Source organism: Artemia franciscana, chromosome 1 (assembly GCF_032884065.1).
Source record: "Artemia franciscana chromosome 1, ASM3288406v1, whole genome shotgun sequence".
Classification (NCBI taxonomy): domain Eukaryota; kingdom Metazoa; phylum Arthropoda; class Branchiopoda; order Anostraca; family Artemiidae; genus Artemia; species Artemia franciscana.
Genome location: NC_088863.1, coordinates 66,101,413 through 66,123,453, shown reverse-complemented (window position 1 = coordinate 66,123,453; position 22,041 = coordinate 66,101,413). Strand labels below are relative to the sequence as shown.

Below are 22,041 nucleotides of genomic sequence, written 5' to 3'. Positions count from 1 at the left end.
AACAAGTTTACAAAAAATTGGTTCGAAGAAAGAAAATTTAAGAAGGTCAATCCCGATCCGAGAGGGCTATATTTTTTTGGGGGTGGATTCAGACTGCATAGCAATTCTTTGAAAAACTCCCCTCTTCGATATATTTTTAGATTTTCAACCTTTGAGAGTGGAAAAATCCAATAAAAAGAATGACACAAGAATTGTGTCATCTAATTGACAAAGTGACCAACTAAAGTGATAGAAGAATTTGTTTTTGCACCAGCTCTAGCGAAATTGAAAATATTTGTTTGTAGGAAGTTAAATTTGTTCGGGTTCACTATAGCCTCCTCAATTTTTTTTCTGCGATACATATCTATAGGTGACTGTGAAGCATAGTCAATTTTTAAAATTGTTTTTAGGAAGTTAAATTTGTGCGGGTTCGCTATCGCCTCCTCAATTTTTTTTTCTGCGATACATATATATAGGTGACTGTGAAGCATAGTAATTTGTTTTATATTTGTTTTTAGAAAGTTAAATTTGTTCAGGTTCACTACCGCCTCCTCAATTTTTTTTTCTGCGCTACATATCTATAGCTGACTGTAAGGCGAAGCAATTTTTTTTTTAAAAATTGTTTTTAGGAAGTTAAATTTGTTCGGGTTCATTATCGTCTCCTCAATTTTTTTTCTGCGATACATATCTATAAGTCATTTTTTTAAAATTGTTTTTAGGAAGTTAAATTTGTGCGGGTTCGCTATCGCCTCCTCAATTTTTTTTTTCTGCGCTACATATTTATAGCTGACTGTAAGGCGAAGCAATTTTTTTTTTAAATTGTTTTTAGGAAGTTAAATTTGTTCGGGTTCATTATCGTCTCCTCAATTTTTTTTCTGCGATACATATCTATAGGTGACTGTGAAGCATAGTAATTTTTTAAAATTGTTTTTAGGAAGTTAAATTTGTGCGGGTTCGCTATCGCCTCCTCAATTTTTTTTTCTGCGATACATATATATAGGTGACTGTGAAGCATAGTAATTTGTTTTATATTTGTTTTTAGAAAGTTAAATTTGTTCGGGTTCACTACCGCCTCCTCAATTTTTTTTTCTGCGCTACATATCTATAGCTGACTGTAAGGCGAAGCAATTTTTTTTTTAAATTGTTTTTAGGAAGTTAAATTTGTTCGGGTTCATTATCGTCTCCTCAATTTTTTTTCTGCGATACATATCTATAGGTGACTGTGAAGCATAGTAATTTTTAAAATTGTTTTTAGGAAGTTAAATTTGTTCGGGTTCACTACCGCCTCCTCAATTTTTTTTCTGCGCTACATATCTATAGCTGACTGTAAGGCGAAGCAATTTTGTTTTAAAATTGTTTTTAGGAAGTTAAATTTGTTCGGTTTCACTACCGCCTCCTCAATTTTTTTTTCTGCGCTACATATGTATAGGTAACAGTAAAGTGTAGTAAATTTTGAATTTGCAGAATGGACACAAAAAACGTGTCTTTTTTATGGATAGATATTTATACAACTCCATTTTTTAGATTCCCAGTTACTACTGACAGACTCCGTCTTTACTTACCATTAATAACAATGAACAGCTTGACCAGTGAACAGAAAACACTATAATTGGACACCAATAGTCTAAATAAATTCTCGTCTTAACAAATTAAACGAAGAGAAATAATATTTTATGGCCAACTATTTTGTTCGATGTAAAGGTTTTAGAAGTTTCTCTCATTCTTAAATTTTTATTAAATAAAGAAATACAAGTTCTTTTCAACAAATTAAAAAGTAACATTAAAACTTAAAACGAACAGAAATTATTCCGCACATGAGGGGAGCCGGCGTCCCTTCATGCCTTGATCTTCACAGTGTTTTTTTTTTTTTTTTTTTTTTTTTTTTTTTTTTTTTTTTTTTTTTTTTTTTTTTTTACTTTAATAAAGCATCTTATTCTAATTAAAGGTCCTTGTGTTTCAGGAGTCGTTCTGAAAGAATTGGGGTAAGAAATCAAACTTTAGCGTAAAGAGTGAGGTGTTGGGGAGGGAAAAATTCCCTTCATATACGAAATAGTAAGTAAGCTTTATTGTTGTTCTTCACTTTCAGTGAGATTAAACTTCAACTTTTTATTTCAACTTTAAGGTCTAATAATACTTTTAGAATCGCCATTAAGGAAGCGTATGAAAAAATTTACCTCTAAACCAGCAAAAGCTTGAGGGTGTATAAATTCAATCCGATTTTGTTTCAAATCTAGTTCTTTAAGTCTCAAGACAGTAGAAAAGGTTCTTCCAGCAATCGACTGTAAATAGTTGCCTTGAAGAGTCAAAACTGTGAGAACTTTCAGACCGGCGTCCCACCAGAACTTTCAGGCGTCCCTTCATGCCTTGATCTTCACAGTGTTTTTTTTTTTTTTTTTTTTTTTTTTTTTTTTTTTTTTTTTTTTTTTTACTTTAATAAAGCATCTTATTCTAATTAAAGGTCCTTGTGTTTCAGGAGTCGTTCTGAAAGAATTGGGGTAAGAAATCAAACTTTAGCGTAAAGAGTGAGGTGTTGGGGAGGGAAAAATTCCCTTCATATACGAAATAGTAAGTAAGCTTTATTGTTGCTCTTCACTTTCAGTGAGAATAAACTTCAACTTTTTATTTCAACTTTAAGGTCTAATAATACTTTTAGAATCGCCATTAAGGAAGCGTATGAAAAAATTTACCTCTAAACCAGCAAAAGCTTGAGGGTGTATAAATTCAATCCGGTTTTGTTTCAAATCTAGTTCTTTAAGTCTCAAGACAGTAGAAAAGGTTCTTCCAGCAATCGACTGTAAATAGTTGCCTTGAAGAGTCAAAACTGTGAGAACTTTCAGACCTTGCCACGTTTCATTTGAAATGCTTGATATTTTGTTGAAGTCTAAATGCAATTCGGTAAGGCTTCTTTGATGCTCAAAGCTCTTGTTTTGAAGAAAGACAACCCTTAAAAAGAAGAGAATTGAAGTAACAAAAAAGGGTGGAAAACGTAAAGAACATGAAAAAAACAAGCAACAACACAGATGCCAAAAAAGAAAGTTAAAACAAGACTGAATTAGCGAGCTATAAAACCAAATCTGTATATGTAACCAGAATTCCAAAATACTGAAGATTTATGTCAAATGATCTTATAGGGGTGCCCCTAGCGATTTCCAGGTCTTTTATATTTCTAAAAACAAGTACATCGAACAATCCGTTTATAAATAAAACAGCCTTTTCAAAAAAGAGTAAAATAAAAGTAAACAGTAAAATATATATAAAATATATTTCTAAAAACAAGTACATTGAACAATCCGTTTATAAATAAAACAGCCTTTTAAAAAAAGTAAAATAAAAGTAAACAGTAAAATATATATAAAATATATTTCTAAAAACAAGTACATTGAACAATCCGTTTATAAATAAAACAGCCTTTTCAAAAAAAAAACAAAAAAAAACAAAAAAAAACAGTAAAATAAAAGACATGGAAAATGAATAAACCATTAGAAAACTGCATTATATGTTGAGGTTTTTACTTGGTTGAGTTTTAATGGGGGCAGAACTACTGCACTATAGACCACTAATTTTGCCATCACTATTTGTGAGATATTTTGGTTTTCATCTTGGACTTCTACGTTAAATTACTTGCTTCAGATTTGTATCGTAGCCAACAGCCTGGCACATCATTAATCAATATGTTTGTTACACAAAAAGAAAGAAAAAAAGTGAGTTACTTAACATACCTTAACTTTGAAGATATTTTCAGCAACAGCTTATCAAATTTTGTATTTTTTTGTGATTGATTTGGTGGATAAATGTAAAATTAATTTCGTTTTAATTTAGGACATTCATACTTGCAATTCTGACCAAACGAAGTTGGTAATGGACCAATCTCACGGTTGACCGAAGGGAATTAAGACACTCTATTTAACAAAAGTAGATACATGCTGAACATTCTGCGTTGTTTACCAAAAGAGGCTGGGGAAAGATCGTACGCACTCTTTGAAAAAGAGGATCAGAGGTGGAGCAAACCCTTTTTGACCAAAAGAAGTTGGAGATGGAGAAGGCGGAATGTGTACCAAAGGGAGCCTGAGACGGAACACACATACGGTAAAACAAGCAGCATATAGGCACTTCTTACTAAAAAGTTATACTAAACGTAGCCTACATTTATTTGAACCAAAGAACCTGGACGATCATCAATAAAAGATTTTTAACCATCCCGCATTTGCCGATTTAGAGGGGAGCTGATTGAAGGACTTTTGTCCTTCAATCATGCAGATTGAAAATCCCTGTATACCGGAAGGTGTATTATGTCCTTGTTCAAGCATAAAACAGGAAAAAAACCATGAAGGGACTGATGTCCCTTCAATCATAGAGAGTCCTCATATGACTGTGACTTTACTACTAATACTACTAGGCTACTACTACAAATTCAAATCACTTCAGCCCTACACCACCTGAAGCCAAAACAGCTAAGCACACCACCCACCGATCCGAATTTATTCAACACCTCTCTCTTTACAACCCCCAACGAAGTTCCAATTTCCCTTAGATCTCTCCTTACGACATTATCCCACCCCTTCGGGGACACCCTGATTTTCTTTTGTTTCTAGACGGTTGGCCGACAAGGAGTATCTTTGGAAATCTGTCACCCTCCATCTGCAGAACACCTTTCTTTTTATTATAACCCTAGAAAGCGGGATTGAACTCTATTTTTTTTATATAGCTTACTGGTTGAGATACGGTCAGTCACTCGGGTACCCAAAACACTCCGGAGATTGAAAAAAAAAAATTTGAAAATCATTTACCATGCTCGACCACTTTCCTCACCATAGCTTCCAATATTCTAATATTTGTTCGCATTCTTATCTTCATATTCTTCCAAACTTATTTTAAACTGTAAAAAAACACTCAGGGTCTTGACAAAATACCGCCGAGGGGCATTTACTGTCATTTTGTGCAATAAAAGATGAATTTTTGCCCAAACAAGATCAAAATATCAGAGAAACCGATTTTCATCGTCTAAAGCCTTTAAACAAGATCGTTTTAGCCACCCTAACTTGACATACCACCACAGAGGGGCATTTGCTGTCTTTTTGAACCATAAAAGATCGACGACAACGTGGCACAATATATCCATCCGTTGGCACCCTCTGGCGTTCATTATCACACATTTCTCAGGAATTTTCCAGTAAGAAATATCCGCTTACACTAGAATCGATAAATTTAAACTTAAAGGAAAATTCCCCATAGCATTTCTTATGAAACTCATGGCTGTTGACTCCTGAGTGGCACAATGTACCCACCCGATGGCACCCTTTGGCGTGCATTATCATATCCAAGACATTTTTCACGCATTTCCTGGTAAAAATTTTTACACTTGAATCGTTCGTTTAAACATAAAGCAAAATTCCTAATAGCGTCTCTCATGATGACTCGTGGCAGTTGATTCCAGCATTGCATGATGTACCCGCCCGATTGGCAGGTACATAATGCCTCTTGCGTTTACTATCGCATCTAAGGCATTTTTAGCCTTTTCCCCACAAAAATAAGCTTATAAACTCAAATTGACAAAACCAAGAGATAAACAAATAGCGACGAAGACCACACTGTCTTTCCATCACAAACACCAAAAATGAGAAGAACAATAGGGAAATTTGCAACATAATGGGAAACAAATTAGAATAAATATTTCGGCCCTATGTCCAAGGGCCGTCCTCAGCAAGACGCAAATACATAAGAAGAAAAACTCAAAACAGATAAAATCAATAAAACTAAAAAAAAAAAAAAAAAAAAAAAAATCAAAATAGTCCCAGCATCCTTACCTCAGCGAAGTTCAACCAGGACTGATAAATAAACAGTGATGATATAAGGTAATTCAATGAAACAAAAGAGAATGCTTTAAAAAGACGTTTTAATACCAATCTTGATTTTTTTGGCTGCTGATCTCATAGGTTTATTTGTTACAGGTTCTGTGTTAATGTCTATTGGTTTTTATAATATTTCGTAACGTCGTTTTTAATTAAATTTGTGCATAGAGCATATAGTGAAACCACATTTAAGAAAACCAAAACAAAACAATAGATATTTACATTTTAAATCAAACCAGCCCCCACAAGTTAAAACGGCTGTCATAATCTCTCTTGTCGATCGTGCCCTAAACGTTTGTTCTGATTCCTTCACAGCAGAACTAGACTTTATCAGGGACATGCTTTTTGGAAATAAATATCGTCTTTTATTTATTAATAATACGATTAACCGTAGACTGAAAAGACACTCCCGTAAAATCAACGATAATTTACCATGTGAAAATCCCGATAAGCCCCCAAACATAACTTTTCCTCCCATATATCCTAAAAATCACTAGGAATCTTAAAAAAGTATGCACAAAAAATAATCTGTATGTTGTATTTACCAATAAATTGAAAATTATAAACCTCCTAAATTCTGGTAAAGATAAAACTCCAGTTATTCGCCAAAGAGGTGTCTATCAAATACGATGCGACTGTGGAAAATTCTATGTAGGGACAACTCACCAGAATTTCGAGAAACGCCTACAACAGCATAAAGATGATATCACCAAAGCTCTCAATTCTAGTATTGCTTCTGATTCTTTTGATTCTGCTTTAAGCAGTCATGTGTCTGAAAGTCCTAGCCACATAATATTTTTTGAATATGCCCTTAGCAATGACCTAGGCATAAAGCAAGGAGTTCGAGGAGCAATTTAAATCAAACTTAAGATTAATAATAATATTTCTTAAATAGGAACTTGGAAGAATATTCAATAAATGTTCTATACACAATTTTAGTTAAAAAACCAATAGATATTAACATAGAACCTGTCACAAATAGAACTATGGTATCAGCAACCAAAAAACCAAGATTGGCATTAAAGGCGTGTTTTTAAATCATTCTCTTTCATTTCAATGAATTAACTCATATCATCACTATTTAATTATCAGCCCTGATTGAACTTCGCAGAGGTAGGGATGCTGGGACTGTTTTGAAAAAAAAAATCATTTTATTGTTACTGATTTTACCCTGTTGTATTTTTTTCTTCTAATATATTCATGTCATGCTGAGGACGGCCCTTGGACACAGGACCGAAATATTCATTCTAACTTGTTTCCGACTGACTTGCAAAATTCCCTATTGCTCTTTTTGGTGTTTATACGAGACAAATCCAGAACAATCCTTAGAAATCCAGACCAATACACATAAATCAAGACCAAATCATAGAAAACAAGACCAAACTGAAGAAATCAAGGCCAACCTCTAAAAAATCATGACCAATACATAGAAACCCAGGTGAATTCATAAAAATCAAGGTCAACCTCTAAAAATCCAGACAAGTTCATAAAAATAAAGACCAAGCTGCAAAAAACTATAATAATCCCATAGAAATAATAACCAATGCACAGAAATCCAGACGAACTCGCAAAAATCAAGAGTGTATCGTGCGAAACACAAAACGTACATCTACAATATAAAGTCTGTGTCGTATAAAGCCATTTGAGAATCAAAACAATGCATTGTCTAGACAATGTAATAGCAAATATCCATTGCTTATATTCCTGCGCTAAGCCGACCAAAACAAGTTTTACCTAAGCCAATTGACAATGGAAGCCTTCGTTTCGGATTATAAAGGTTCTTGAACCAAAACAAGTCACGCAAAGCGGAGAAACAGCTTGTCACGTAGAACCTATTTATCGAATCAAAATATAATGGATAGTTTGCTGGTTTAGTTGGTTATGGCTCTGGTGCAGTTATTGGGGAAATCTCTGGTCTTACATTTGATTTCTAAAGCTGACAAAAATATTTAGATTATACAGGTGCCCTGAGCGAAAAATCTTGAAGAAAAAATGTCTCGAAGAAAAAAAGGAAAGAAAAATTTTAAAGAAAATGAAATATCTCTTCAAGTATTACGTAAAATTCCACGTGTGTGCCGTCCTCAGTTACGGCCGGGGATTCCCCACTTGACTGGCTGGCCCTGACCTCGAACAAGCCACGCGAGATTGCTTCACCCCTAACATAGGTAAACAATTTTCTATTACGTAAGATACTGTTGTACGTACGTAACATCCCACGTCTGCACCGTCCTCAGTTACAACCGGGGATGCCCCATTTTACTGGCGGGCCCTGATCTCTAACAAGTTACGCTAGATTGCGTCATCATCAACATAAGTGAACAAACATTCCCTATTGCGTAGCAACCATAAAAATCTTGAAGAATAAATTTGGAAAAGTAAACAAATACTCCCTATTACATAACATACAGGTGAACTATAACAATACATAACAATAACACCTGCTGGCTGTCGTCACAATGGTGTGATATGGCTGTTGTCAGAATGGTGGATATGTGTCGTCGGGATGGTGGGATATGGCTGTCGTCAAAGTCAAAATAGCATCACTACTTACAGGGTCATAGTGAATCTCATGGTTCAATTTTTTCCCCTTCTTCTTGTTCTTCTGAACTTTCCTTTTTATCTGTTCGCATGGGTGTCGGTTCGTATTGCTTACTTAATCAGCTCAAAATTATTAGTTCGAACTATCGTGTGCGTACCAGTGTACGGTCGCAGCAGTAGCTGCAATAGGGCAAAGAGCGAATTACGGCCCATAGTGACATTAAACTGAAAAAAAAAAGTTTAAAGAGATGAGAAATCAGTTTCACAGAATAGGTGTGAGACGATATTAGAGCCAAGTCAGATTTTAGAACATGTTTTTTTGTTTGATGATTCAATGGAGCCTGCAATCCTCCAAACTTGTAATTTCTCATCTTCCAGGGATTAAAAAAAAATTCTGGACGTTTAAACCTTTGAATGACTCCAGTTTATTCAACAGCTGGAGAAGAAGGAATCATCTTATAGCTGTCTAAATGTGGTAAAGATATGAGGAAACTTGAAAACTTATTAATTTAGTTCTGAAAGCGGGTTCTCCGAAATCAGTTTTACCCGAAAGAAGACCAATCGATGACCATCTGGTATCTGGTGAAAACAATACTGATTTAACAGTTTTAAACGTTGGAGATCCTTTTCAAAATGACGAAATTTTTTTTTCAAAGATGACTAACAACGAAAAGATGGCAAAGCAGTCTGAAATTTTGCTTATGAAAACAAAGCAACTAAGAACTGGTAAAGATGAAAAATATTATCCAGTAGAAAAGCAGTTATTTCAGCTTCTCCAGTAAGTATAAACATTGTCTCCGCAAACCATGCGGAAGCATCCAGCAGGGAAGTTTAATGACGCAGAAACGTCATCCAAGAGACTTATGCTGAAATCGTCCTTGATACTCCTATTCAATGCTGGTGTTGGACCAACCTCGCTGGTTCACCAATATTGCGCGATAAGTCTCGAATAGAACTAGTTGGAGCACTACAAACTTTCCTGACAACAAACCTCTTGCCAAAGACTAAGATTTTTTGAGCGCGGTAACAAAAATACCTTCCATATTCCAAGAACAACGAATAGGATATACAATTTTATCCAACACATAAAGGGCAAGACCTGCCTTTTCTATTTGACCTCCTGAAAAGAATAAAGAGGCATATCCACAAGCAAATCAATAGAACCAACCAGAAATATCTCGCACAGTTCAATAGAATCTGAATGCCAAGCAAAATATCGAGATTCTGAGCTTGTCAAATTCCAAGTAAACTGAAGTATTTAGCAGTTTCACCCACAGTCCACCACCCCTTCAGGCAGAAAAAAATCCACTTTTTAATTGAGAAAAATTAACTGTATGTACCACCTCATCTTCACTCTGAATCGGATTAAAATTGCTTGGAAGGGGGAGAATGATGTCCTCTTTCTAGTACTGGTTCTTTAGATCAAGTACCGCTTACTATTGGCGGCTGGTTAGTAACACTTCCTCTCTTTTGAGAAACGAGTGTTGCTTGCTCAAGCCAGTCTGCAACTTACCGATGGGATTCGCGTAATGGAGGGAAAAGCACTTGTGGAGAAAGGTCAAAAGCAGTTCAGTTTGCTTTCCAATCGTTTTCGGTTATCAAAAAGAACTCTAGAACTTAGAATTTGCGATTAAGTTAGCCCTTCTCCAGCTGTCTTGTGGTACTTGTGGTACAATAAACCCAGATTTCGTTTTTCCCTTTACGAATTCAACGGTATTGGCTTGAATATGGTTAGCGAAGCATCATCAAATTTCCACAAGTTTTAGAACTCTTTCTTGTATTGACTATTTCACTCTTCTCTGATTTTCCATTTTATTCATATTACATATTATTGACAAAACAACCCCAACTTCTGTTTGTAATATTATTCGTATCAAAATACAAGCTAGAGCAAATATAGAAAACAGAATTATACCCAAAATAGGGGAGTGAAGGCAAGCTTTTTCATAGCTTAAGCTTAATATTGAACTGTTTCCAGTGATATCTCTTAGCGGAAGAATATTTCTCCGAATCTGTCTCTATTAGTAAAGCAGAAAAACTATGAATTGTCAGCCACGGTCTGGGATGAAAGGGGAAAGTCTATAAGATTTGGGCACTTCTAAAGAAAGGACAATTTGTCTAAGTGCATAAGTACAATAATAGGTAAAATTCTGAGAAGTACTCAAAGCTGAGATTCCCCTCTACATTGAAATAGGGAAACGCCCAGTAGCAATCTTAGCGAGATAATTTTGGAGGGCTGTATATAGGTAAGGCAAAAAGGGGTGCTAAAGAAAATTTTTCAATAAAAAATCGAGGAAGAAGAAACGCGTAACGGAAAATTGAAATACAAAGGTAAGGTTGTGATACCAATAAGGTTAATTATGTGCATTAGTACAATAATAAGTGCAATTCTGAAAATTACTTAAAGCTGCGATTCCTCCATCCTATTGAAATAGGGGGACGTTCAGTAGCAATCTTAGCGAGAGGGTTTTAGAGGGCCGTATAAAGGCAATAAGGATTACTACAGATTATTTTGTCAATTGACGAAGAAGAAACGTGTAACAAAAAATGGAATTACAAAGGTAAGGTCGCCACACTTCTTACTAGATCTCCCAATATAATGTAGGTTTCACTATACTACGCAACTGTCCCAGCTAAAACTTTGTTTTTAATTTTCAGCTTAGCTAACACAATTTCCGTTTATTAAACCATATGGAAAGTGATCAAAAACCTTTTATCCAAAGTCTAACAGTTAAACGAGAAAGCTTTATTAAACTTCACAAAATAGAGCCCCATCCTTCAATTACGGTTACAAGTCCTTAAATGGTCACACTCTCAAGCTCCTTAAACGGTCCCATTCCTCTTTTTATTCTAGTAAAAAAAAAAAAAAAAAAAAAAAAAAAAACTCAACAACACAAGTTCTTCAAAGAAAAGTAATAACCTACATTAAATAAAGTCAAGCAGAAAAGCAGGAACTAAAAACATGCAGAAATAAATTCAATTAATTACTGAAGCTTAAAACGAACATAAATTACTAAATAAATGAAACTTAAAGGCAAAGGAAATTCCAATAAATAATCAAGCCAAGCTTAAAGCGAACAGAAATAATCCAAAAAGACTAGCACTGGCACTTTACCAAAAGTGGTTTGCACTGTACTGAAAGCAACTATTATCTTGAGCTGTGCTTTTTATTGGTCATAACATCCACAAAAAAGAACGAAAATAACCATAATAACCAAGTTACTATAAAGACCTAATGAATGAAGATGAGGAGTTTAATATATCTCGATGTTCATTCCTGAAAGTCTCAGGAATTTTAGATACATATAAAAGTTGTGAAAGAGAAAACGTTTAAAATGTATTTAGTTTTCAGTAAAGAAGAAATGACGTTTTGGTCTTTCTAAAGCACAAAGGGCGTTAGACCTACTCCTGTTTGTAGTAATTTTTGTTCGCGTTGGGTTCCATTCGTTTATTGGTAACGATTTATGTTCATTTTACGCTTGAATTATTATTTGATTTAATTTCTACTTGCTTTGGTTTAATGCACATTTTTTTTTCTTTAAAAAACCTTTTTGGTGCACTACGGTTTTCTGAATTACTTTCTGTTCGTTTTTAATAGGCAATGCTTTTTTTATAGGTTAATAAAAGGAATATTTGCGAAGCTTTTATTTGCTTTCCTCCTTAAGAAAAAAAAATTTTCACTTGTCATTTTTCTTTTGGAAAATTTTTACAACAAATTCTAAAAATAGTTGTATTCAAAAGTATTCAATCAATAGATTGCAAAGATCTCCTATAGGGCCAAGGCCATTCTGGCCCCCATCAAGTTACAACCCTGAGTAAGAAAAATAGTAATCAACCATCCTCTCAACTTGCCCTGAAAGATTAATATTTTGTTCAGCATACCCCTCTACATACCCTGAAAGTTTCTACCCAAAGCCATTCCCAAGATATAGTAGATATGTCCTTTTGAGGACCGTAAATGCCCACAATATATTTTGATTTAGTACCAACCCCAACGACATACCATGAAAGTTCACACCATGAAACGTTCTACAGATACCATTTCGACAATCTAGTCATACATAGTGCCTTTAAGTTTATTCAACTTCTCGCACAACTTTCCCCGACAGTTTCAAATTGATACCCTATTCCGTTTCTGAGACATTGCATACATATCATTTTGACAACCTGGATGCACTTAAACTCTTGTGAATTAGATCAATTCTAGTTATAGCAGCAGTTGCAGTCGCAGTTGCAAGCAATCAGAGCCACGAATCTAATCACAAGTAATGGCAGTTATAAGTAGTCACCTTGGCAACTAGTCGCAGTTCGTAGTCACAGTTGCAAGTAGTCGTAGTCCCAAGTAGTAACAATTGTAGTTGCAGTCGCAGAAACAAGTAGTCTCATTCACAGTAATAGTAGTCCTGAAAGTTTCAGGTTACTAACTTAAGCAATTCGTAAGATATTGCACACACACCGTTTTAATAACCTTATACGCCCTTTTATTTCATAAAAACGAAAAAAAAGAATGAAAAGAAATAAAAATAAACAATCTTTTGGTGACTACATTCAAAAGTACTGAGACTTCCAAGAACGAATATCAATATATGGTAATTGTCAATCTACATTTCATTTGTTCTTTTTTTTTGTAATCTTGGTTAAAAGGTTCTACGACAACTCCTCCCGTGCTAAGTGGCCTGAACGAAACAACAACAATAACAATAAAACAAAACAAAACAATAACAAATAAAGCCCATTTCGCCTTTCACTTAGGTACCACCCAATGATACTGCAGAATTTAAGGTAAAAAAGAACATGGAAAATAAGTAGGTTGAGCAAGTCATTAAAGTTATCAAATTTATTTGCACATATTTTGCGAAAACAGCGCACGGATACATTTCAACTTTAGTGCTCAGTTGTTAAAGATACGGTTTTTGACCAACAGGAATACGTTTGAAAGTAATTAAATAATTTTAAATTAATTTTTAGAAAATTTCAGCACAAGTTCTTATTGACCATGTTTATTATATTTTTTTGGCTTTGTTAATGAAAAAAAACAACTATTACAAAAACTATATTTGTTTAATAGGCATCCTGATTTTTTTTTAATAGACATACTGAACACATGAAACGAAAGTTTCCAAATATTTGAGCAATGAGACCTCTGGTTGCCTGTACTGGCTAGACTGGAAAGTTGAGGGCCACAGTAACATTTCTACATAGCAAGTAAAGGAGTTATAAAATACTAATCTTTCTAGAATTACACTGCATAATTTTTTTCGGCCTCATTTAGCAAGAGAAATTATTATGTTTTCGAATATAGGCCAGTTCAAAAAGTTTGAGCTTAGTGGGCCCAACTCCCCTGGCTATACTCGTGCATGAGACCAAGTAAGAACTAGTAAGATTTTTTTTTCGGCCTCATTTTGCAAGAGAAATTATTATGTTTTCGAATATAGGTCAGTTCAAAAACTTTGAGCTTAGTGGGCTCAACTCCCCTGGCTATACTCGTGCATGAGACCAAGTAAGAACTAGAAAAACTTGCACTACAAACATGCCTTTAGTGAATCAACTATGGTTTCTCACAAACATATAAAAAAGAAAGTCTTCAGACCGATTCACTAGTTTAAAATTCTTACAAGGTTATCTGCAATTTCATTTGGTTATAAAGCTATATAATAGTCAGAAATGTCATATAATAGTTCGAACTTATATCGAACAAAAATAAACTATCAATGAATACTTGAAACCTAAACAAATAGAAATTATTTCTTGCGCTTGAAGGGTCTGTTTTAATGTACTATTTTCGTTTAATGGGTGCTAGGTGGTATTAATGCATCAACTTACACGGTATGATATCAGTTGATGCCGTATGTCAATGATCCCAAGGATTTAAATTAAACTCTTTTATTATTACTTCGAAATTTATCTGACGTATGTGACAATGTCTTGTATAAAAGATGGGCCTCACAAAATTAGGTCTTTGGTATCCACGCCGAGTCTGTTTGGGATCTAAAATCAGGGTAGCAGATCGCAAACTTCAGGACCTAAAGTCGGGATGCAACTGGTGACTGGTACAATAGGAAAATAAAATAGATGGCACGATAGTGTCTCCCTGTATACAAGATAGTGACCAAATAACGGTGTATACTAATTGTGTATTTTGTATGTACTACCTGCCTCTTTAAAAGCGATTGTGCCAATCTGCGTATACCACTTCTGAGACTGGGAAGTTCAATACTTGGTTTTTTGATTATTTTAACCCTATTGGACTACTTTGTATTTCAATAGGTTGTGTTTTGGACCCCTTTGGTCCAAAACACCCATTAAAAACAAAAACATTTATTTTACGGTGTATTTTTTTTAATCAGTGCTTGCTATTGTAATAAATGAGTAAAATATACAGTAAGCTTTCGATTGCTTCATTGTGAGGGGGGATTAAGTGAAATAAGTAATATTTATGATTGTATTAAAATAGTTTTGTTAGAATTTTAGTTTACTGATAGAATTAAAATAGTTAGATTGTATTAAAAAGAATTTTTTAGGGTTTCCTTCAAATGTGTCCTTCTCCTTAATCTTTACCCAAATTGTTTTCAGTGTAGTAAAAATGATGCTGTAGTATTTAGAAGGCTTAGGAGGCAAAAATCTTGAAAATTTCCGTTCGTTTGAATTTTGACTTGGTCATTCCTTTTAATTTCTATTTGTTTAGGTTTCAAGTATTCATTGATAGTTTATTTTTGTTCGATATAAGTTCGAACTATTATATGACATTTCTGACTATTATATAGCTTTATAACCAAATGAAATTGCAGATAACCTTGTAAGAATTTTAAACTAGTGAATCGGTCTGAAGACTTTCTTTTTTATATGTTTGTGAGAAACCATAGTTGATTCACTAAAGGCATGTTTGTAGTGCAAGTTTTTCTAGTTCTTACTTGGTCTCATGCACGAGTATAGCCAGGGGAGTTGAGCCCACTAAGCTCAAAGTTTTTGAACTGACCTATGTTCGAAAACATAATAATTTCTATTGCAAAATGAGGCCGAAAAAAAATTCTTACTAGTTCTTACTTGGTCTCTTGCACGAGTATAGCCAGGGGAGTTGGGCCCACTAAGCTCAAACTTTTTGAACTGGCCTATATTCGAAAACATAATAATTTCTCTTGCTAAATGAGGCCGAAAAAAATTATGCAGTGTAATTCTAGAAAGATTAGTATTTTATTACTCCTTTACTTGCTATGTAGAAATGTTACTGTGGCCCTCAACTTTCCAGTCTAGCCAGTACAGGCAACCAGAGGTCTCATTGCTCAAATATTAGGAAACTTTCGTTTCATGTGTTCAGTATGTCTATTAAAAAAATCAGGATGCCTATTAAACAAATATAGTTTTTGTAATAGTTGTTTTTTTTCATTAACAAAGCCAAAAAAATATAATAAACATGGTCAATAAGAACTTGTGCTGAAATTTTCTAAAAATTAATGTAAAATTATTTAATTACTTTCAAACGTATTCCTGTTGGTCAAAAACCGTATCTTTAACAACTGAGCACTAAAGTTGAAATGTATCCGTGCGCTGTTTTCGCAAAATATGTGCAAATAAATTTGATAACTTTAATGACTTGCTCAACCTACTTATTTTCCATGTTCTTTTTTACCTTAAATTCTGCAGTATCATTGGGTGGTACCTAAGTGAAAGGCGAAATGGGCTTTATTTGTTATTGTTTTGTTTTGTTTTATTGTTATTGTTGTTGTTTCGTTCAGACCACTTAGCACGGGAGGAGTTGTCGTAGAACCTTTTAACCAAGGTTACAAAAAAAAAAGAACAAATGATAGATTGACAATTACCATATATTGATATTCGTTCTTGGAAGTCTCAGTACTTTTGAATGTAGTCACCAAAAGATTGTTTATTTTTATTTCTTTTCATTCTTTTTTTTTCGTTTTTATGAAATAAAAGGTCGTATAAGGTTATTAAAACGGTGTGTGTGCAATATCTTACGAATTGCTTAAGTTATTAACCTGAAACTTTCAGGACTACTATTACTGTGAATGAGACTACTTGTTTCTGCGACTGCAACTACAATTGTAACTACTTGGGACTACGACTACTTGCAACTGTGACTACGAACTGCGACTAGTTGCCAAGGTGACTACTTATAACTGCCATTACTTGTGATTAGATTCACGGCTCTGATTGCTTGCGACTGCGACTGCAACTGCTGCTACAACTAGAATTGATCTAATTCACAAGAGTTTAAGTACATCCAGGTTGTCAAAATGATATATATGCAATGTCTCAGAAACGGAATAGGGTATCAATTTGAAACTGTCGGGGAAAGTTGTGCGAGACGTTGAACTAAACTTAAAGGCACTATGTATGACTAGATTGTCGAAATGGTATCTGTAGAACGTTTCATGGTGTGAACTTTCAGGGTATGTCGTTGGGGTTGGTACTAAATCAAAATATATTGTGGGCATTTACGGTCCTCAAAAGGACATATCTACTATATCTTGGGAATGGCTTTGGGTAGAAACTTTCAGGGTATGTAGAGGGGTATGCTGAACAAAATATTAATCTTTCAGGGCAAGTTGAGAGGATGGTTGATTACTATTTTTCTTACTCAGGGTTGTAACTTGATGGGGGCCAGAATGGCCTTGGCCCTATAGGAGATCTTTGCAATCTATTGATTGAATACTTTTGAATACAACTATTTTTAGAATTTGTTGTAAAAATTTTCCAAAAGAAAAATGACAAGTGAAAATTTTTTTTTCTTAAGGAGGAAAGCAAATAAAAGCTTCGCAAATATTCCTTTTATTAACCTATAAAAAAAGCATTGCCTATTAAAAACTGTCAGAAAGTAATTCAGAAAACCGTAGTGCACCAAAAAGGTTTTTTAAAGAAAAAAAAATGTGCATTAAACCAAAGCAAGTAGAAATTAAATCAAATAATAATTCAAGCGTAAAATGAACATAAATCGTTACCAATAAACGAATGGAACCCAACGCGAACAAAAATTACTACAAACAGGAGTAGGTCTAACGCCCTTTGTGCTTTAGAAAGACCAAAACGTCATTTCTTCTTTACTGAAAACTAAATACATTTTAAACGTTTTCTCTTTCACAACTTTTATATGTATCTAAAATTCCTGAGACTTTCAGGAATGAACATCGAGATATATTAAACTCCTCATCTTCATTCATTAGGTCTTTATAGTAACTTGGTTATTATGGTTATTTTCGTTCTTTTTTGTGGATGTTATGACCAATAAAAAGCACAGCTCAAGATAATAGTTGCTTTCAGTACAGTGCAAACCACTTTTGGTAAAGTGCCAGTGCTAGTCTTTTTGGATTATTTCTGTTCGCTTTAAGCTTGGCTTGATTATTTATTGGAATTTCCTTTGCCTTCAAGTTTCATTTATTTAGTAATTTATGTTCGTTTTAAGCTTCAGTAATTAATTGAATTTATTTCTGCATGTTTTTAGTTCCTGCTTTTCTGCTTGACTTTATTTAATGTAGGTTATTACTTTTCTTTGAAGAACTTGTGTTGTTGAGTTTTTTTTTTTTTTTTTTTTTTTTTTTTTTTTTACTAGAATAAAAAGCGGAATGGGACCGTTTAAGGAGCTTGAGAGTGTGACCATTTAAGGACTTGTAACCGTAATTGAAGGATGGGGCTCTATTTTGTGAAGTTTAATAAAGCTTTCTAGGTTCCATTGTCCTTCTTTACCCTCTGTTAAAAAAAATCTCCGAAGGATCAATGATTTCTTTCAAAATTATTGCTACTTTTTACTTTTAGAATATTCTTTCAAAATTAATGTCGCTCTTTACCATTTAGAACAACATTAACAAAAATTGTTACTTACTTGTTCCGTGAGAGGTCCGCATATAACAAATCTTGGTACACCCGAAGACCATTGTCAATACTCTTAATCCTATTGTTGCGAAGTGCGAGCCGCTAAAAAAAACATAATAAAAAAATTAACTTTTACAAGTGAAAAGAAAAAAAAAAATCCAAATAGGAAATGCAAATGCAAGGTTATAATTCGCTGAAAGGGAGGCGCCAACAAACAGAACGATCATAATAACAAAACTAAATAGTTTCAGTATATTTCAATCCTCCAAGCTAAATTGTTAAAAAAGGACAAAAGCTACAACAGGACACGAAACCTTGTCCACACGAACAAAGGATTTCAAGTCTAGCATGCTAACCACTCGGTAAAACGGCACTTGACGGTGCCCAAAAATAAAAGAATGATAACAATTGAATAACACTATGTCTTGTGGGGTATGTTTAAATTCTCACAAAAAAATAAAAACTAGGAAACCTACCCCTTGTGTAAATCAATTGAAATTCACTAATATTTTACTTCAGGTAAAGTAATTGAGTCAAAACAACACATCCTGAGCTTTAAATGTTGGCCGCAGAATGGATGGTTGCAAGTTCTTTCAAAGAGCAGGATAAAATTATAAATTGATTAAATTGGATAAATTGATTAAATTGATAAATTGGATTAAAGTAATCCAATTTAAAGTAATTGAGTCAAAACAACACATCCTGAGCTTTAAATGTTGGCAGCAGAATGGATGGTTGCAAGTTCTTTCAAAGAGCAGGATAAAATTATAAATTGATTAAATTGGATAAATTGATTAAATTGATAAATTGGATTAAAGTAATCCAATTTAAAGTAATTGAGTCAAAACAACACATCCTGAGCTTTAAATGTTGGCTGCAGAATGGATGGTTGCAAGTTCTTTTAAAGAGCAGGATAAAATTATAAATTGCTCTTGTGCGTTGCTTGGTAATTTTTTACCATTGTATGTTTTCTGGGTATTTCACTCTTAGACAATAAATCAGTGAATTAAATAATTTTTTTTTAGGAAGGGAGGATTTTTAATAGAACGCACAAATAACATAAAAATAATGATTCACTACCTCCCATAAAAAGTAACGGTTGTCCTCGGGGGTGTCACAGGAAACAAATCACTGAGAAAAAAGGAAAAAAGATAAGTTGTGAATAATGCTTTTCGTTGCTTTTTTTCCAGCGGGGTGTTCGCTATAATTCGCTTTCAACTTAATTTTACGATTTAATAGTTAGTAACGGGTTTCACATTCGTTTCTATCGAGCGTACTAGTCACTGTATTTTTTTTTTTTTGTATTCAAACAAACCTTTGACCCAGTTCTTTTCTTTTTTTTATCTTTTCGATACCATTCATCCTCAGGGCTAAATCAGTTTGACTAAATGACCCAAAATTATTATTTAATTTTATTTATAAATAGTCTCAAATTTTTCATAATCAAAAAAGAACAATTTGAAAACAAACTTGTTTTTATGTTTTCAATAAAGGCCCGCTTACCTGAACATAAGGGTTAAGGGTGATAGGAATGACATCTAGCCCTGCATTGTCACAAAAAACCTCCAATCTGATATCATCGCAATAACAGGCACCAGGACACACTGCACCCACTGTAGACCCTGTTGCATCTAGTACTATAAACCAAATTAGCATCTGGGTCCAGCACACTGGGGGGGAAACCATTATATACGAGTACAAAACCTGAAAGTAAATACTATATAGTACCTAAATAGTTAGTTAGATATAGGTGGTAGTTAGTTGGAGGGGAGTAGGGGGTCTCAATTCACATTTTCAAGAAGGCATAAAAATTATGGCCTAATAACATACTTTGACGCACAATTCCCTGCTCAAGAAACATCTTCCGGCTGGACTAACGTGCACCATGGTTCCAAGAATATTTTAGAGGCTTTAATAAAACTAGATGAAGGTACTACAGATTATACTTGTAATTATTTCTCCTTACTTCAGACAACACTACAGTGTTGCCTCTGGCGTGATGTTACGCCTACACCGGGGCTATTTGAACAGTTAAGAAGAACATAATACCTAGCCTAGGCAAATCACAAAATCACTAGGCAGTAACCTTCGAAATGGAAAAGCCTAAGAAATTTTTCAAATTGTGGATCCGTAGCTGGAAATCCGACCTTAATCATATCTTGACTACTATTGACCGCTAATGAAGGTCCTTCATTCACCAGTGAAATACTATAAATGATCAAGTTTGCTCTTCTCGTAACTACTTCTGAAAGACGAATTCCCGTCTCTTCTTCCGTCAGATTCTAACACGTAAACATTTCAGAAAGGACTGAGAACATTAACTTAAAAATTTTAGGGTATGTCGAGGGACTATTGAAAGCAGTTAAGGGCAACCAGCCCCCTAACCCGTTTTAGATAGCCTTCTTCACAACATTTTAAGACAGCCATTTGGTTCAAAATAGTCAAAAGGTCTAGTAACTATGCCTCGTTGGATTAAAAGACCCTCATATTACCCGGAACAAGGGTTGGAAATTACGCAATTCCCCAATTGTTAAAATATAGGATTTATTGTTGGGAAAGAGGAGAAAGTTCGATCCTGGATTTGCCTGAAAAGTCTAGGGGTAATAAAGTAAAACCAGGGAATGTTGCTGGGGAAGTTGAACTGATTCAAAAGACACTACATGCATCTATGTTATCAAACGAGTGTATCTACAGTATACAAGGAAGAGCTAAGATTATTAACTTGAAGCTTTCAAAGCCACTACTATTACTGTGACTGCAACTACTTGCGACTATTTTCATCTGCGACTGCGACGATGACTATTTGCAACTGCGACTAATTTAGACTGGGAAGGTACCTATTTGCAACTGCGACTACTTGCAAATGCAGCTAACTGTGACGGAAACTTTTTGTGGCTGCGACAATTCGCAGCTGTGTTTCCTTGTGAGTACGTCTGCAACTACTTGCGTCTGCAATTGCGACAACTTGCTACAGTGACTGCAAGTAATTGCGACTACTACTACTACGTCTTCTACTACCGTTATTGCAACTATACTAGTAAACTACATCAAGGGAGCTTAGGAAGAAAATAGTAACGGTCATAGATTACGGCAATTTGTCAGATATAAAGATCTGGTTACAACCGATACAGTATTTGGACAAAAAACGGCCCATAAGCCAACATGGTATTCCCATGATGCTAAGACAGCTAACCTTATCGATTATGTTATTGTAAATAGAAGACTGGCAGGATCGATACAAGATACAACGGTGTGTGATTAATTTAAAGCTGAAATTTAGGAAGGATAACTACCTTCCGGGAAGTTTCGACGTTGGTACACTCCAGGATGAGAATTTGAGAGAAACTTTCTAGGAACAGTTGAATGCTGAACTGGAGAGTCTAAAATTTGAAAAAGAAGGATATGGATGGAATTATTTTAGAAAAAAACTTGTGAAATCGCAAATGATGTCTTAGAGAATAAAGTTGGAAACGCAGCTAGGAATATTAGTGAAAATGATTTAGGTTTAGTACAGAGAAGAAGCAGCATATACAAGAAACTTTTAAGTGATAGATAATATGAAAATAAGAAAAATATAAGGACATTGGAGAAAGCACTAAAATATTAACTAAGGAGGTGTGAAATAGAGACCATGGGTAAAATTGTTTAAGATCTGGAAGATGTTACCAGACGGCATAATATTTAAACACTGTGCTGGCTTGTTAGAAAATTGAGAGGGGACGGCTAATCTGGACGTGTCCCACTTTAAAAACAGAAACGGGGCCACGATCAGCAATAAGGAAAAAGTTAAAAGAGATAGACAGAATAGTTTTAGAATGAGCTAAGCCGTGCAAATAACAGTAAAAAATAAAAA

At 34.4% G+C, this 22,041-nt stretch overlaps 1 protein-coding gene across 3 annotated transcripts in view; it reads right to left on the bottom strand.

Annotated features, from left to right (window-relative positions):
- LOC136033021 (leucine-rich repeat neuronal protein 2-like) overlaps positions 1-22,041 on the bottom strand; it is a 67,501-nt gene that overhangs the window by 11,083 nt on the left and 34,377 nt on the right. For all 3 annotated transcript variants that reach the window (XM_065713573.1, XM_065713579.1, XM_065713589.1), the window contains 3 exons: positions 19,692-19,892; positions 18,199-18,290; positions 2,667-2,922 (listed from right to left, as the gene is read on the bottom strand). In XM_065713573.1, the coding sequence (XP_065569645.1) occupies positions 2,667-2,922; positions 18,199-18,290; positions 19,692-19,874 (531 nt within the window). In that variant the 5' untranslated portion in view covers positions 19,875-19,892. The remainder of the gene's footprint in view (positions 1-2,666; positions 2,923-18,198; positions 18,291-19,691; positions 19,893-22,041) is intronic.